The 18,058-nt window shown below is 36.3% G+C and overlaps 1 protein-coding gene and 1 long non-coding RNA gene across 3 annotated transcripts in view; one reads left to right on the top strand and one right to left on the bottom strand.

Annotated features, from left to right (window-relative positions):
• Positions 1-18,058, top strand: part of LOC139362787 (uncharacterized) — a 67,323-nt gene that overhangs the window by 2,621 nt on the left and 46,644 nt on the right. The gene's annotated exons all lie outside the window — the stretch shown is intronic.
• LOC105475458 (zinc finger protein 804B) overlaps positions 8,610-18,058 on the bottom strand; it is a 598,392-nt gene continuing 588,943 nt past the window's right edge. Inside the window, exons 4-5 of one of the 2 annotated variants that reach the window (XR_011622116.1) lie at positions 11,974-17,096; positions 8,610-10,816 (exon numbers count right to left, since the gene is read on the bottom strand). Coding sequence is in view for 1 of the 2 variants with exons in the window: in XM_071094784.1 (XP_070950885.1) it covers positions 13,430-17,096 (3,667 nt within the window). In the remaining variant the exon portion in view is untranslated. Of the gene's footprint in view, positions 17,097-18,058 lie in introns of both variants that reach the window. The other variant, XM_071094784.1, reaches the window with a different exon arrangement.

The raw sequence follows: 18,058 nt of genomic DNA, 5'->3' as shown, positions 1-18,058 counted from the left end.
AATTGAACTCATCTCTGCAGCAAGCAGACCTAATAGACATCTATAGAACTCTCCACCCCAAATCAACCGAATATACATTCTTCTCAGCACCACATCGTACTTACTCCAAAATCGACCACGTAATTGGAAGTAAAGCACTCCTCAGCAAATGTAAAAGTACAGAAATTATAACAAACTGTCTCTCAGACCACAGTGCAATCAAACTAGAACTCAGGACTAAGAAACTCAATCAAAACCGCCCAACTACATGGAAACTGAACAACCTGCTCCTGAATGACTACTGGGTACATAACGAAATGAAGGCAGAAATAAAGATGTTCTTTGAAACCAATGAGAACAAAGATACAACATACCAGAATCTCTGGGACACATTTAAAGCAGTGTGTAGAGGGAAATTTATAGCACTAAATGCCCACAAGAGAAAGCAGGAAAGATCTAAAATTGACACTCTAACATCACAATTAAAAGAACTAGAGAAGCAAGAGCAAACACATTCGAAAGCTAGCAGAAGGCTAGAAATAACTAAGATCAGAGCAGAACTGAAGGAGATAGAGACACAAAAAACTCTCCAAAAAATCAATGAATCCAGGAGTTGGTTTTTTGAAAAGATCAACAAAATTGACAGACCACTAGCAATACTAATAAAGAAGAAAAGAGAGAAGAATCAAATTGACGCAATTAAAAATGATAAAGGGGATATCACCACCGACCCCACAGAAATACACACTACCATCAGAGAATACTATAAACACCTCTACGCAAATAAACTGGAGAATCTAGAAGAAATGGATAATTTCCTGGACACTTACACTCTTCCAAGACTAAACCAGGAAGAAGTTGAATCCCTGAATAGACCAATAGTAGGCTCTGAAATTGAGGCAATAATTAATAGCCTACCAACCAAAAAAAGTCCAGGACCAGATGGATTCACAGCTGAATTCTACCAGAGGTACAAGGAGGAGTTGGTACCATTCCTTCTGAAACTATTCCAATCAACAGAAAAAGAGGGAATCCTCCCTAACTCATTTTATGAGGCCAACATCATCCTGATACCAAAGCCTGGCAGAGACACAACAAAAAAAGAGAATTTTAGACCAATATCCCTGATGAACATCGATGCAAAAATCCTCAATAAAATACTGGCAAACCGGATTCAGCAACACATCAAAAAGCTTATCCACCATGATCAAGTGGGCTTCATCCCTGGGATGCAAGGCTGGTTCAACATTCGCAAATCAATAAACATAATCCAGCATATAAACAGAACCAAAGACAAGAACCACAAGATTATCTCAATAGATGCAGAAAAGGCTTTTGACAAAATTCAACAGCCCTTCATGCTAAAAACGCTCAATAAATTCGGTATTGATGGAACGTACCTCAAAATCATAAGAGCTATTTATGACAAACCCACAGCCAATATCATACTGAATGGGCAAAAACTGGAAAAATTCCCTTTGAAAACTGGCACAAGACAGGGATGCCCTCTCTCACCACTCCTATTCAACATAGTGTTGGAAGTTCTGGCCAGGGCAATTAGGCAAGAGAAAGAAATCAAGGGTATTCAGTTAGGAAAAGAAGAAGTCAAACTGTCCCTGTTTGCAGAAGACATGATTGTATATTTAGAAAACCCCATTGTCTCAGCCCAAAATCTCCTTAAGCTGATAAGCAACTTCAGCAAAGTCTCAGGATACAAAATTAATGTGCAAAAATCACAAGCATTCTTATACACCAGTAACAGACAAACAGAGAGCCAAATCATGAATGAACTTCCATTCACAATTGCTTCAAAGAGAATCAAATACCTAGGAATCCAACTTACAAGGGATGTAAAGGACCTCTTCAAGGAGAACTACAAACCACTGCTCAGTGAAATCAAAGAGGACACAAACAAATGGAAGAACATACCATGCTCATGGATAGGAAGAATCAATATCGTGAAAATGGCCATACTGCCCAAGGTAATTTATAGATTCAATGCCATCCCCATCAAGCTACCAATGAGTTTCTTCACAGAATTGGAAAAAACTGCTTTAAAGTTCATATGGAACCAAAAAAGAGCCCGCATCTCCAAGACAATCCTAAGTCAAAAGAACAAAGCTGGAGGCATCACGCTACCTGACTTCAAACTATACTACAAGGCTACAGTAACCAAAACAGCATGGTACTGGTACCAAAACAGAGATATAGACCAATGGAACAGAACAGAGTCCTCAGAAATAATACCACACATCTACAGCCATCTGATCTTTGACAAACCTGAGAGAAACAAGAAATGGGGAAAGGATTCCCTATTTAATAAATGGTGCTGGGAAAATTGGCTAGCCATAAGTAGAAAGCTGAAACTGGATCCTTTCCTTACTCCTTATACGAAAATTAATTCAAGATGGATTAGAGACTTAAATGTTAGACCTAATACCATAAAAATCCTAGAGGAAAACCTAGGTAGTACCATTCAGGACATAGGCATGGGCAAAGACTTCATGTCTAAAACACCAAAAGCAACGGCAGCAAAAGCCAAAATTGACAAATGGGATCTCATTAAACTAAAGAGCTTCTGCACAGCAAAAGAAACTACCATCAGAGTGAACAGGCAACCTACAGAATGGGAGAAAATTTTTGCAATCTACTCATCTGACAAAGGGCTAATATCCAGAACCTACAAAGAACTCAAACAAATTTACAAGAAAAAAACAAACAACCCCATCAAAAAGTGGGCAAAGGATATGAACAGACATTTCTCAAAAGAAGACATGCATACAGCCAACAGACACATGAAAAAATGCTCATCATCACTGGCCATCAGAGAAATGCAAATCAAAACCACAATGAGATACCATCTCACACCAGTTAGAATGGCAATCATTAAAAAGTCAGGAAACAACAGGTGCTGGAGAGGATGTGGAGAAATAGGAACACTTTTACACTGTTGGTGGGATTGTAAACTAGTTCAACCATTATGGAAAACAGTATGGCGATTCCTCAAGGATCTAGAACTAGATGTACCACATGACCCAGCCATCCCATTACTGGGAATATACCCAAAGGATTATAAATTATGCTGCTATAAAGACACATGCACACGTATGTTTATTGCAGCACTATTCACAATAGCAAAGACTTGGAATCAGCCCAAATGTCCATCAGTGACAGATTGGATTAAGAAAATGTGGCACATATACACCATGGAATACTATGCAGCCATCAAAAAGGATGAGTTTGTGTCCTTTGTAGGGACATGGATGCAGCTGGAAACCATCATTCTTAGCAATCTATCACAAGAGCAGAAAACCAAACACCGCATGTTCTCACTCATAGGTGGGAACTGCACAATGAGATCACTTGGACTCAGGAAGGGGAACATCACACACAGGGGCCTGTTATGGGGAGGGGGGAGGGGGGAGGGATTGCATTGGGAGTTATACCTGATGTAAATGACAAGTTGATGGGTGCAGCACACCAACATGGCACAAGTATACATATGTAACAAACCTGCACGTTATGCACATGTACCCTACAACTTAAAGTATAATAATAATAAATAAATTAAAAAAAAAAAAAAAAGCTTCAGTTCTGCAAACATTATTGACTTTGGATTGGAACGATGGAAGTGGATTGTCACTATGAAATTTGTATAATTCTAAAATTATTTGTATATTTATATTGATATTATAATTAGGCAAACTAAAGGAAATTTTAGCTTTACCTTAATGATATATGCTCCTTGTGCTAAATTGAGAATTGGTAGTCATTGTTATCACATACAGATAAGGACAAATGTCCAGAAGAAAAAATATTCAAGTTAACTAGATTCATCACATTTTCACGGATCATTTAATTTTATCTTTATTTTAGTCAGCATTGAAAAATCTTTAATATGGTTTGGTTCTCTGTCCCCACCCAAATCTCCTGTCGAATTGTCATACCCAGTGTTGGCTGAGGGACCTGGTAAGAGGTCATTGGATTATGGGGGCATATTTCCTCCCTTTCTGTTCTCATGATAGTAAGTGGGTTCTCATGATATCTGGTTGTTTAAAAGTGAGTAGCAGTTCTTCTTTGCACACTGTCTCCCCTGCTACCATGTAAAGGTGATCTTGCTTCCCCTTCACCCTTCTGCTACAATTATAAGTTTCCTGAGGCCTCTCGAGCCATGCCTGCTGTACAGCCTGTGGAACTGGGAGTCTATTAAACCTCTTTTATTTATAAATTACCTAGTATCAGGTAGTTTTTTAATAGCATGTGAGAAATAACTAATACAAAAATTTTGTACCAGAGAAGTGGGGCATTGCTATAAAATACCAAAAATATGGAAGTGACTTTGGAATTGGGTAGTGGGCAGAGGTTGGAACAGTTTGCAGGGCTCAGAAAAAGACAGGAATATGAGGGAAAGTTTGGAATTTTCTAGAGACTTGTTGAGTGGTTTGACCAAAATGCAGATAGTCTGGAATGAGGTCTAGAATAAGGAGGTCTTAGATGGAGATTGTGAACTTATTGAGAACTGGAGTAAAGGTCACTTTGAGAGTAATGATTTAGGGTATATGGCAGAAGAAATTTCTAAGCAACAAAATGTTCAAGATGTGGCCTGGCTGCTTCTAAACTTCTATGCTTATTTGCATAAGCAAAGAAATGACCTGAAATTGAAACTTACGTTTGAAACAGAAACAGAGCATAAATGTTTGGAAAATTTGCAGCCTGACCATGCAGTAAAAAAGAAAACCCATATACTGGGGAGAAATACTAGGCTGCATAAAATTGCATGAGTGAAGAAGAGCCTAATGTTAATAGTCAAGACAATGGGGAAAATGCCTCCAGGGCATTTCAGAGACCTTTGTGGCAGCCCCTGGAGACTTAGAAGGGAAAAAATGGTTTCAGGGGGCAGGCCCAGGGCACCATTGCTCTGTGCAGCCTCAGGACATGGAACCTGGCATTCCAACCATTCCAGCTTCAGCTATGGCTAAAAGGGGTCAAGGTGCAGATTGGGCCATTGCTTCAGAGTGTGCAAGTCCCAAGCCTTGGTGGCATCCACATGGCATTGGGGCTGTGGGTAGCTAGAAGGCAAATGTTGAGGTTTGGGATCCTCCACCTAGGTTTCAAAAGATGTATGGAAATGCCTGGATGTCCATGCAGAAGTTTGCTGCAGGGATGGAGCCCTCATGGCGAACCACTACTAGGGCAGTGTGAAGGGGAAATGTGGGATTGGAGTTCCCACAAAGAGTCACCATTAGGGCACTGCCTTATTAAACTGTGAGAAGAGGGCCACCATCGTCCAGATCCCAGAAACGTAGATCCAACTACAGCTTGCACTGTGTACCTGGAAAAGCTGCAGGCACTCAATGCCAGCCTGTGAAAGCAACCATAGGGGCAGAGCTACCCACAGTCTCAGGAACCCACTCCTCATGTCAGTGTAGCCTGAATGTAAGACAAGGAGTCAAGGAAGATTATTTCAAAGCTTTAAGATTTAATGACTGCCCTGCTGAGTTTTGGATTTGAATGGGGCCTGTGATCCCTTTATATTGGCCAATTTCTCCCTTTTGGAATGAGGTTACTTGCCCAATGCCTATACTTCCATTGTATAGTGGAAGTAACTAACTTGTTTTTGATTTTTCAGGCTCATAGGTGGGAGGGACTTGCCTTGTCTCCGATGAGATTTTGGACTGACTTTTGAGTTAATGCTGAAATGAGTTAAGACTTTGCAGGACTGTTGGGAAGGCAAGATTGTATTCTAAAATGTGAGAAATGTATGAGATTTGGAAGGGGCCAGGACAGAATGATATGGTTTGGATCTGTGATCTCACCCAAATCTCATGTGAGGTTGTAATTCCCAGTGTTGGGTGAGGGACCTGGTGAAAGGTGATTGAATCATGGGGGATGGATTTCCCCCTTGCTGTTCTCATCATGGTTAGTTATCATGAGTTCTGGTTATTTAAAAGTGTGTAGTACTTCCCATTTTGCTCTCTCTCCTCCCACCATGTGGCAGACATGCTTGCTTCCCCTTCACCCTTCCACCATGATTGTAATTTTCCTGAGGTTTCCCAAGCCATGCTTCCTGTACAGCCTGTGGAACTGTATATATCTGTAAGCATCTTTTCTTTGTAAATGATCTGGTCTCAGGTAGTTCTTTATAGCAGTGTGAAACAGAATAATACAATTTCCCGAAAAACTATTGGGGGAGTTAGGGGTTTAAAGAACAGAGAGTTACATCCCAGTTATTTCGTAATTGTCTATTTTTAGAATATATTTTCTTTACTCTCTTTAAGTCTTGGAAATATGGAAGAAATATTTTTGACCACAAACTATGAAAAAAATATAACAAAAGACAAAAGCATCTGTTCAAATGTCCTGATAATGAATGAAGCAATTCCATGAAGAGATATCAGAGTTTGCTTCCTCTTCTGAACATGTCATGCTATATCCCAAATAACTGAAATCCTGTGTCTTTGAAATATCTCTCTGATAAACAATATAAAGAAAATGTTTAACTTGTAATAACTGAAATCCTGTGTCTTTGAAATATCTCTCTGATAAACAATATAAAGAAAATGTTTAACTTGTAAGGTGTTTGACTGATGATTCTTTTTTTTTTTTTTTTTTTTTTTTTGAGACGGAGTCTTGCTCTGTTGCCCAGGCTGGAGTGCAGTGGCGCGATCTCGGCTCACTGCAAGCTCCACCTCCTGGGTTCACACCATTCTCCTGCCTCAGCCTCCTGAGTAGCTGGGACTACAGGCGCCCACCACCGCGCCTGGCTAATTTTTTTTGTATTTTTAGTAGAGACGGGGTTTCACCATGGTCTCGATCTCCTGACCTTGTGATCCGCCCACCTCAGCCTCCCAAAGTGCTGGGATTACAGGCGTGAGCCACCACGCCCGGCCTGACTGATGATTCTTTATAAAGTATAGTATTCTCTTGAGTGTGCCAGTCTGCTGAGTGGTTTTCATTTATTTATTTATTGCTAAGCACCTTCAGAAAGTTCTGCTAGACTTTCTCCCTAGAATTCAAAGTATTAATAAATTGACATTTGGGAAATGACTCAAATCTACCAGTAAATGTAGTAAAAGAAAACAACCTGAAGAGTATGTGATGGGTTGGGCACAGTGGCTCACACCTGTAATCCCAGCACTGTGGGATGAAGAGCTCAGAGGGTAATTTAGGCCAGGAGTTTGCAGCCAGCGTGAGCAACACAGTGAGACCCCTGTCTCAACAAAAAATTTTAAAAAATTAGCCAGAGTGTGGTGGCATGTGCCTGTAGGCCCAGTTACTCTGCAGAATGAGGCAGGAGGATTGCTTGAGCCCAGGAATTTGAGGCTGCAGTGAACTATGATGGTGCCACTGCACTCCAGCTTCGGTGACAGAGTGAGGTCCTATCTCTTAAAAAAAAAAAAAAAAAAAAAAAGAGTATGTGACAGTCATTTTCTATTGGTACAAAAATTTTTATGATGGACCAAGAAAATGACACAGAGAGTGAACAAAGGCAGAAGGCTCACACATTATGAAGAGTAGGCTCTGAGTATAGAGACCATAGATTACCATTTGCTCCTGTGTCTCAGTGTAATTATTAATACCATCTACTTTCATTTTCAGGAGAAACTTAATTTCCTCCTCGGGGGAATCCAGGAATATAGCTAGTGGGGAGGACATATACAGTATTTGGCTCATATTAGGTACTCAATAAATGGTGACAATTTGATTAAGAGAGTTTCTATCATGACTCCACCAACAATGTAGGTAGGCACATGTGTGCATGTAGTTGTGTGTGGATGTGTACATATTGTGTGAAAAGGTACTTTTTTATTACAAAGCAGAATTCTGATAAATGATCTAGCATAAAAGTAGGGAATCTAGGCTGGAAGTGTAGGGAGGCAGGTAACTGGCATCTGAAACATTTATCTACTGAAAACTCAAATTCTACCACTAGTTTAGGGTGCATTGCAAAGTTCTGCTCCACTAAAATGCACAGGTAGTGACAGCTCATTCAATTAAAACACAAAAGTAAGAAGATTTAGCATTTGGTTAAAGCTTATTTGAAGGGTATGGGGAAGGATAAGGATAGATATAATTCAAGAACAAGAGAGTATCTAGTGCTTATTTCTAACAACGCCTGTTCTGATATTTTGCACAAATATCAGAGTAGCATCCAGCAGATGAGGGTTTATTAAACATGGGGTGCAATGATTAAGAAAGTAAAGATACGTGGGAGTTGTATGAAATGACATTTTCCCACGACATTGGTCATGCTTGATTAAAGAGATTTCCTAGTGAGTTGAGTCCTATTGAGACTAACAGCTTATTGGGGTTTCTTTTAATTAAAGTATCTCTAGAGTTCACATGAAAGTTATAAGAAATGTGTAGAATGCTACCATATTATATTATACTACCAGTTTGAGAACACATTCCTGGGACTATTTATGAAGCTTTGTTAGAACATTGCAAAGCATTAATTCACATTTTTAAAAGCAAATAAAAAGAAACAGATTTTATAGTATTTATATATATGATAGGTTTCAACAAAGAATACATCTATAGAATTTTTAAAGTTATATTTATTTTCAGTTTGAGGAAACAGCTTAGTTTAATAACACTAAAATTTTAAGAAATAGTCTAAGAAATCCCAGCCTTTAAATATATAATATAAATACATACAGTAATAAATAAAATGATAAATGCATTTTAATTCAGCAGTGTAAAATACAGAATATTTCCACACCATCTTGCATTTGATTTTGTTCTTATATTTTGGTATGCTTTTTGTTAGAAATACATGACTAACACTCCTGTATCATTAAGCTTTTTATTGAAAAAAATATTATTGCATTGAACTACAGTCCAAGTAATTTATTGAATAACCTAAAAAAAGCTGCTTTGCATGTACAATAGTGCAATTTACTTAGCCACAGTATAGTTTAAAAAGACAATTTATACAGAAAATGCAACACAAAATTATTGGTTTATGTGTCATATTGCCAGAGGATCACCAAGTTTAATTATAAATTAAGTACTTTAAATAGAATTGAGTAAGATGGGAATTTGCTTTAAACAGCTACACAACTAATTTACATTGTCAACTATTTTATCTCACATATGGAAGGAACTAACAATTTTGCGTGGGGATAAGAAACTTCTTGAAGTTATTGTTTCAATATGTGAATATGTTTTTGAAAACACTATTTTCAACAAAGATCAAGATCTACAATTAAAGACTAAAGAGTATATTTATTTAAAACACACACAGATTCACACTCACATGTGCACTCATACATATTTTAAGTTTTCCAATTTGCCTGATTTTATTTTAATGTTTCTCACAAGATATTCTTACTCTTGCTAATTAAGAAAAATGGGGGGTTGCAAAAAGAGGAAGTGACTTTGAGAAAAGAATTTAAAAAGTGGATTGGGAGCTCTCCCTCCTATATATAGCTCCACAGAATGAAAATGACCCTTTGGCTTATCTTTCTAATATTGGCTTATTCTAAACCTAACCCATTCAGCTGCTGCTTCCATTTTAATATAGCTTAATCCAAAAATACAACAATCACCTTCAATGTCTACCTAATAGAAGTGGATAATATTTTTGCTGGAATGAAATGATAACCTTGGAAAATCCTCCAGACCCAGGCTTATTGGCAGGAGAACTTGTATTTTAGTAGGAAATTCTCATCTTAGTGAAGTGATTTCAGTCTGAAACACAAAGGGCAACTACCTGTTTTCCTGACTATTATTGCGTGGAACTAGTCACTCACATGTTTTTAATAATGTTTCTATTTGCCAATGAGAGCACATTTTCCTTCAGAATTTCATCTAATTTAAATAATCAAAACTAAACCTTTTCATGAGCTTTGCTGGGCCAGAGATAAGCACTAGGTTCATTTTGCCCCTAACTATCTTATCTGCATACATTGATGTGTAAGATTTGAATCCTTTAAATTGTGTTTTTACAAAACTGGATCTGATATTTACATTTATTTTTTTCAGAACGTTAATTATGTTTCTGAAAACTCAGAAACTCTGAAAATGTGGATAACTTTTTAGGGATGATTAAGAAATGTGCTACTGATTTGAGATGAGCAGCAGTATTATTTCACCACTAAGGAGTTAACTATCCACATATCCTGGGGTGGAGCGGGGGATCTGGACGTTTCATTCATATACATGTAGAATACTTGAATACCAAGTGGTATCCTAATGGGTAGAGCCATCTCCATATCTCCAATTATTGTTTCAAATCATTTGAAGTACATTTCAAATGATTTGAAATGCTTAAAAGTATGGTGGTAAAATTCAGAAAGCTGTGCTGCTGCCAGCATTTGGAGCTATGTAAGTAATAACTTCATGCATTAAGGAGATAGTCAGATTCAGCAATAGAATCCTGAGTAATTGTACTGGTTAAGTGTTTCATTTAACAGAAACATTTTACAGAATTAGTTTCTTTAAGTATATTTCCATTTAGAGATAACAGAGAGATTCCATTAAGTCCTGGCAGAAACTAAAGAAAAGGAGTCACTGTTTAAATCCATTTTTGGGAAGTGAAACAAGTTTCAAGGGATTTTGTAAAATGTCTACCTAAGCAAAAACTTTGGGAATTGGAGACTTTCTAAATCATTCTCTATATTCTAATCACTTCCAATATTTATAACGTCTTAAAGATAAACCTTAAGTTTACCTTTGCATTTTTATAGGCCCATTGTATTTTTTTTTCTTGCTGAATTTGGCAGGGAATTATTAAGAAGATGTACTTTCCCACATATTCAGTTCTTCATACAAAGTATTTATTTTGTTTACCTCGAATCCAATGATACTATCTGATGCTAGACTGGTTCATAATCTGTAAGAAAGACGTATAGATAGATAAATGTGTGTTTGTGCATGCATGTCTGTAAAGATTTCACAGTCTTTCTTAAGCATTTAGAGTTTAAGACAGATTTTTTACAAAACTGCCTCCATGAGCCACTTGTGAAACAGTAATCCCATGAAGAGAATTAACCTGTAAATGTCAGGCAATAGTCATAAAATAAATTTAATGCTAAAAGTCACCTGTCAAATAATTATGTAAATGGAGGGAAACACTGCTAAAAAAATCCATTACAGTGACAATTTTTTTTATAATTGAACTATTTTAGTGTTCAATATATATTTTCAATTCTGTTTATTTTTTTTTCCAAGAGTGTTTATCTTAAGGTAAAATGGAAAATAAAACAGTGTTTCAGCCTATAGTTACTGATTTGGAAGGAAGTAAGCTGCATAATTGCATATTTCCTCATGTGATGCCACAACTTTTCCAATTTCTCACCTTGGAGTACAAATTATCTTTTATTTAAAGGGAGACGGTTGCTTTCCACATAGTCCAAATTAGTTTGTCCAGTGAACACTTCATCACTGTTAATACAAGATGGAATAGTCACTTCCATGCCATCCATTCATATCAATCTGTCTTTGTTAGTCAAAATTAAGTGCTCAGTAGAGGTGCTCAGGTCTAACCTTATGAGAGTTTAAATTGTCACCAAGGCAATTATAAAAATCAATCAGGAGGTCAGTGTCTATAATAGGACTTCTAGTGAGTTCCCATGATTACTCTATCTTGGCTCTGCATCAGCTTCATAATTTGCTTTAGGAAATAATTATCCACATTACTTAAAAAAAAAAGCCTGCTAGACCATTTGTCATCCATTTTATAAGAAATATTTCATTTGTCTCACTTCTTTTTGGATTTACTCAATGTTGATCAATGGTCTTTTATAATCATTTTTATGGAATTCCATGCAAGTATAGCTCCTTGCTATTTGATGGTTTTTCTTCATTTCTCCATTCATTTTAAATAAATTAGATTTTGTCACTGTTATATTCCAGTCAGAACATTCTTCTCACAAGTTTCTGGTGATATCTTGGAAACTGCAGTTTTTCTTTCTGTTAAAACTTCAAATTTACTTTATCTCCTTTTATTATTTTTCTTCCCTCCACCCTTTCTTTCTCTTTCTCTCTCACCTGTCTCTCCTGAATCAATGATGTCCTTTCCTACTGTTTACCAGGTATTTAGTATTTAACCTTTCTACTTCATTTTCTTTACCTGTAATGAGGAATGATAATACTGATTTCAAAATACAGTTGTGAAAATTAAAGAAGATAATGCAAACAAGTGGTTAGGGTACCTCTACCTGAATCACAACAGGCCTTAAGTAAATATAGCTATCTTCCTTTTGAAGCCAAGGCTGAAGAAGTAGAGGAGTTTGCATCTTTGTATAGACAGCATTAGATAAATGATTACCTCCATTTCTGTTAAGTTTGATTTTCTCTGAAACTCATGCTTAAGAACATAAAATAATAAACCTAACTGTAGGATTATGCACCAATATAGATGTATGAAATACAAATTTTGGGGGCCGAAAACCATTTTGAATGAATGTTTGAAATTATTTGCAAAATTACATGGATGGTGATTTTATTCCTCATCATTCATGTTTCATAAATATCTAGTACAAGTGAATAAAACACACCAGATATTTAATAAGATATCCTCAATAAACATGTAAAAACACTGACATTTTCAAACCTTTACCTCTATCCTTATACATGTATTGGCTGAACATAGTAAAATTTTTGAGTAGAAGAATAATAAACATTTTAGTTCCTGTAATATTTGACAGATTGGCCAATATATTTAAAAGATTATTCTGAGCACAATTTATTTTTGAGTTTGCATCATCAAACACTAATGATAGCTTGTATATGTTTTTTATACAAAAGTTAAACATTCTTAGTTTTAGATTTTGCTGATTCTTACACTTACAAAATTACCTTGACATAGATTTGTGTGAAATGAAGATAGTTTATTTTTCACAGAAACTCAAAAGTATAATCTATAAAGATTGTTTTTCATTAAAGCGTAATTTTCAACCTAAATTAATCAGAAAATGTCTTGTTTTTATTTCCTATGAAAATACAGTAACAGACTACATTAATTTAAAACTTAGTCAATAGTTAATGATAGAAATTACTTTAAATAATTACTTCATTTCACTGACCTTTTATTATCTAACAAATAAGCCAAATCAACACTCATTCATTCGCGCAACAAATACTTAGAACACAGGGCGCCACATTTCATCTGATTTTTCTTTTTAATTTTAATGCTCTGCTTGAGTGTTTTCTGTTGCATTTTATAACATGTGAGAACCCATCCAAAACAAATCTTTAACCCTTTCCCTCTTCCCTCTACATTTTCATAAAATTATTTAAATTTGCCTATTATTTTGGCAAGCTAAAAAATTATTAAAATGCTCTTTGTTTTAATATTAGCAATTCAGTTCATATTTATATATTGGTCACATTTTGAATTGGCAGCAATATTTTAAATCTTACAATAGATAGACTTCTTTAAATATATTATTGTATAGGTAGTGACAATTAAAAAAATTATCCACAAGAGGGGCTTTAACACTTATTAGTTCAAGTGTGTGGACACATTTAAGGCCTCTTTCACTTCATTTAACTGTTGCATCTGGCTAGAGCAAGAATGATGGCAAAAATCTTGACCTTGGAATACTGGTTGGATTAAAGGATTCAAGTGGATGATAGAAGTTGTGGCTGGATTTAAGTGAGGGCCAAACAATGTAGGAATAAATGCTGTAGGGGGCAGGGGCTGAAGTGTTATGTGAGATGGGTGGAAGGGGGTAGCAGCTACTAAATGCAGGGGATGACCTGCTAAGAAAGTGGGGTGTGCAGGTATAATGGTTGGAGTCAGAGTAGAAAATGAAATAGGAGTGAAATGTGCCTGTGAAAGAGGATGTAGATGAGCAATAGGGAAGTGATTGTTATGAGAACTTAAGGAAGCAGAAACAGCAAAATGCTGCAGGAATGTGTGGTGGATGGTAGTGATAGAAGTGTGCTGGTGAACTGGAACTGTCTGTACGGTTGAAGCCGGAGAGAAGGCAGTAGGCCCTGCAGCAGGCAAAACTCGAAGATGCTTTGACAGGAGTTGCTTCTGCATATGCTGCTGGGCTTGTAGCTGTAGGATCTTATATTTATCTATTTCGTCAGGAGAAAATGTTATGGGTTGTTGAAGTAAAGGGGGAGAGAGAGATTTATGACACACGTCTAATTCGTCTTTGACTTTGTCAGGCTTCTGCATAGTTCTGTCATAGTAAGAGTTTATATTTCCCTCTACATGATTTATATGCATGCTTGCATCCTTTAAGTCTAGATTTATTTGGTCTTCTTTGGTCTCTGTTGAATCAGTAACACCAGTGTATCTATTAGATGGAAAAGCACCAGGGAATTCATTTGGTACTGGGTCACAGCTTTGAATAAAAGGTTGGATTTCACTAATTAAAGGTTTTGATTGTTCTTTTGTTGTTGGATTCATTTTTATGTTTAGTGACTGAGACTCTGTTACTAGGTGAATTATACCTTTAGAAAGATGATTATCACAATCAGTGTCTGCTAAAATTGTAAAATTATTTGTCTGTGAGCTTTTGCTTTTGTCTTTCTCCGTAGTCCTTGGAATTGCACTGTCTTGATCATTTCTGCTCTCACTTGCATACTGTATTTTTTCAGACAAAGGCAATGCTTGTCTGTTACAGCCTGATGGTACAAGTTGAATTGTGCATGGGACTTGCGAAGGAGCCTCTAATTCATTTTTACAACTGTTTGAAGAGACCTCAACATTACTTGATTGTTCCTGACATTTCTTGGCTTGTACTCTTTCTAAAAGGCTTTTTGCCGTCAGAGGGCTCCTCTCTCCTTCTGTAATGTTCGATTCTGTAGTGTCTGAAGGGCCACTGGAACAGTTCTTTAGAAGGCAGCTGATGTTCCCGGAGTTATACTTCATGGGCCTGACTTTTCCCAGATCACAAATGTGAGGGCTGCCCAAAGACTCTTCATTTCTCTTGCCTTTATTCAAGTAATAAATTTTCTCCCTTGAGTAAGAGTCCAATCTATCGTGCTGAGTTCCCTGGCAATTAGGTGGTTTTTTACTGCTTCCAGTACAGGAAATCTGTGAGTTAGAATCACAACAGATGATTCTCGTAGATTTTAGCCCTGAAAATTGTTGTTGATTTTTGCCCAGTTTTTGTCTTTCTCTACAGTGACAGTATCTACGTTTTGAGTATTTTTCATTTTTAAATGATTCCCACAATTTGCAGTTCCTCTCTTTCTGTGGTTCAGACTGCATTTGACTGCTCTTTGCTATTTCATCAGACAAGTAGAGGCAGTTGTGCTTCAGACATTTCCGTTTGTGCCTTTCAACTGAGTGGTGTTCTCTTTTATAGAAGCAGAGAAAATTACCTCTGCTATTACCATTGAATCTATGACTTGAACAAGTACTTCTCAAGCTAGACATGCTGCTAGGGGATGTGTCCGAAGAGCAAGAATATCTACTCAAAGATGACTTTGGAGAGCATCTCTTGTATCTTCGGTCTCCACATCCAGAAACCTTGTTGGTCATGCTGATGTGGTTACTCTTTAAAATTACACTGAAGTCTTTCCCATGGTCACTGTTACCCCCTACTGTATAACAACTGGACTTGCAGTTGAATTGTCTTTCATCTTCAAATTCCAAATGAGGATTGCAGGGAATCAATTTATTCTTTTTAGTCCTAGAGATGTAGGAAGGACAAGATAGGTCCTCATCTGTATCATTTAGAACTACCTTTCTGCTGCCTTGCCAATAGGCCCTTGAAGCTTCCTTAAGTTCGTTCTCACTATTATTCTTTCCAGCATAATCCTTTAGAGATGTATTGAGGTAAAGAGGCACTTCAGGATTTTTCATTTCCAAATCATTTGCACTAAAAGCATATTCACTTTTATTTGGCTCAGAATCACTATAATCCAAATTATATTTCCTCTGGAATTTTTCCCAATCCGGATTAGCTATCATCATCTTTGGTTTCAGATATTGATTATCTTCTTGGATCAATTTTTGTTGGTCTTCGATTACACCTGAGTCTTGGCTCTCTCTTTTAGTCTTCACTTCCAAGGACTTCTTACACAATTCTGTTTTTAAGTCCTCTGGATTGTGGTCTTCCTTTGTGTTCCGAGAAAGCTTAAAATCAAAATATAGGGGGTTGCAGCCATAAGAGATACAGGGTTCTGTTTTTGTAAAGAGCAGAAGTTCCGTAGGCCATTGAAGAGTGGTGTGGCCATCCTTGCTTTGAACGTGGAGAAAAGGTAGTGGTTTAGATGCCACATTATGGGTACATGCTTCTCTTACAAGTCTTTGAACATTTTTGCTAACTCTTTCTGTTTTATCTAAAGATTTTTCTCTGTTCTCTATTCTGGAATTTGGATTCAGATGCACTGTACTCTTTTGTTCACTTGGCTCTGCTGATGAAAACTCATCCAGGCATTCAAATATCCTGGCATCACCATGGTTGTAAATGTTTGGTGGGCTGAAGGAAGCATTTGCTTGGCATGGGTGAGTCACACAGTTTTCTAAAGTGTTCTTCAATGTATTTCTAGTTTCTTTTTCTCTGCTGGAAGGAGTAAAATCTACATCTGAAAGATGCATGTTAGATTTAGAGAATGAAGCATGAATGCCAATTGAATCTTCTAGTGTCTCATCAATAGAGTTGTTACTGTCTTGCAAAATTTTAGAGTTTATGGAGATGGTATTGTGTAAAACACTTTCCAGATGGCTTGGTGAGATGTTTACCTCTTTTTCCTTGGTAAGGTGTGTATCTTTATTTGCAAACCTGTAGCACTTGCATTTATCTGCAATTTGTTTTGTTTTACAAATGGGTGACTTGTTACAATCGTGAGTTTCTTCTGTGTTCTCACTGAAAACTGATGCTGAAGATTCTAATTTTAGGTGCACTTTTTTGGAAAAAGAAAATGATACTCCTGTTCTGTGATTTGCATTGCTGAGATCTGAAGATGTTTGAGGTACCCGATTTCCAAACAAACAACGCCTGTCTGATTGTAATTGGTGTCGATTTGGCACGGTTGACCGCTGTTTATCGGAAATGATTCTGGGGAGATTTTTTCCTTTAAGGAGAAGAGCACTCTTCATGCATGATACCTTTCTGCCATTCTTAACGGGGAAAATTCCTTGCTGGAGTTGCTTTTCTATGGCTACCTTGGGGGCTTTGTATGCTGGTCCATTTCCAGAAACACTGTAAATACAATAAATATTTAAATGATTAAGATACTAGCTTTGGAATCATATCTACATATGAACATTTCATAGTGTTTCTAAGATGAGTTATTTTACAATTTATGAACTACATCTTCTAAAATACAACCTTTTGTTGTGCTTATATAGCTTAGCATAAATTTTGCAGTGGCTATTTCTAAAATGAATTGTTTACATGTAGTATTTTGCAATTACCAAAAAGCAATAGCAAGTGAATATCTTATGCTAGTGCTTCTAAAGCATTTACATCACAATATATGTCCTACAGAATCTATCAATCTTAGAAATACAGATTTAACATTATTTCACTAATAGTTTTCCGATCAGTGCATTCACATTAAATAAGAAATTAAATAGAATTAAAAGTCACTTTAAAAATATAAAAATATTTTTTAAATTTGCTTTTATGTATTAGTTCTAACATTTTATAATGTTTAGTTCCTCGGTTTTAAAATTCCCTCATATTCACTTACCTTTGAAACACAGTGATAAGTTCTTTCTTTATGACTCGTCAGTAATTTGACTAATTATAATAAATGCATAATAAAATAAGAGATATGTACAATCTATCTAAATGTCTTCAATGATTTTAAAATCTTTTCCTTTGCTTCTTACTCACCAAAATATTTTTTCTACCATTTCTGTATTATATGTTTTATGTTTTGAAGGTCTTAAAAGGTTATTTGTTCTACTGAGCTTCATTAACAATTCATACAGAAGACTGAAAATGTCAACATATATAAGAGATAAAATTCTTTAGATTAAAATTATATGCCCTTTAACAGTCTATCTATATAACCTCTACTATAAAAAGGCTTCACTGGAAAGAAGACAATACAAATCACATCATTTTTCTTATTGTTTGCTTTGAACTGGCATTATTTTCCTTTTTCTTGTTCCATATGCTTGGATGTGTTTGTTTGCTTATTTCTAATTTTGATT

Source organism: Macaca nemestrina, chromosome 4, assembly GCF_043159975.1.
Source record: "Macaca nemestrina isolate mMacNem1 chromosome 4, mMacNem.hap1, whole genome shotgun sequence".
NCBI lineage: Eukaryota > Metazoa > Chordata > Mammalia > Primates > Cercopithecidae > Macaca > Macaca nemestrina.
Note: the sequence above shows the minus strand (reverse complement) of the source record. Positions and strands in the feature narration are given on the sequence as shown.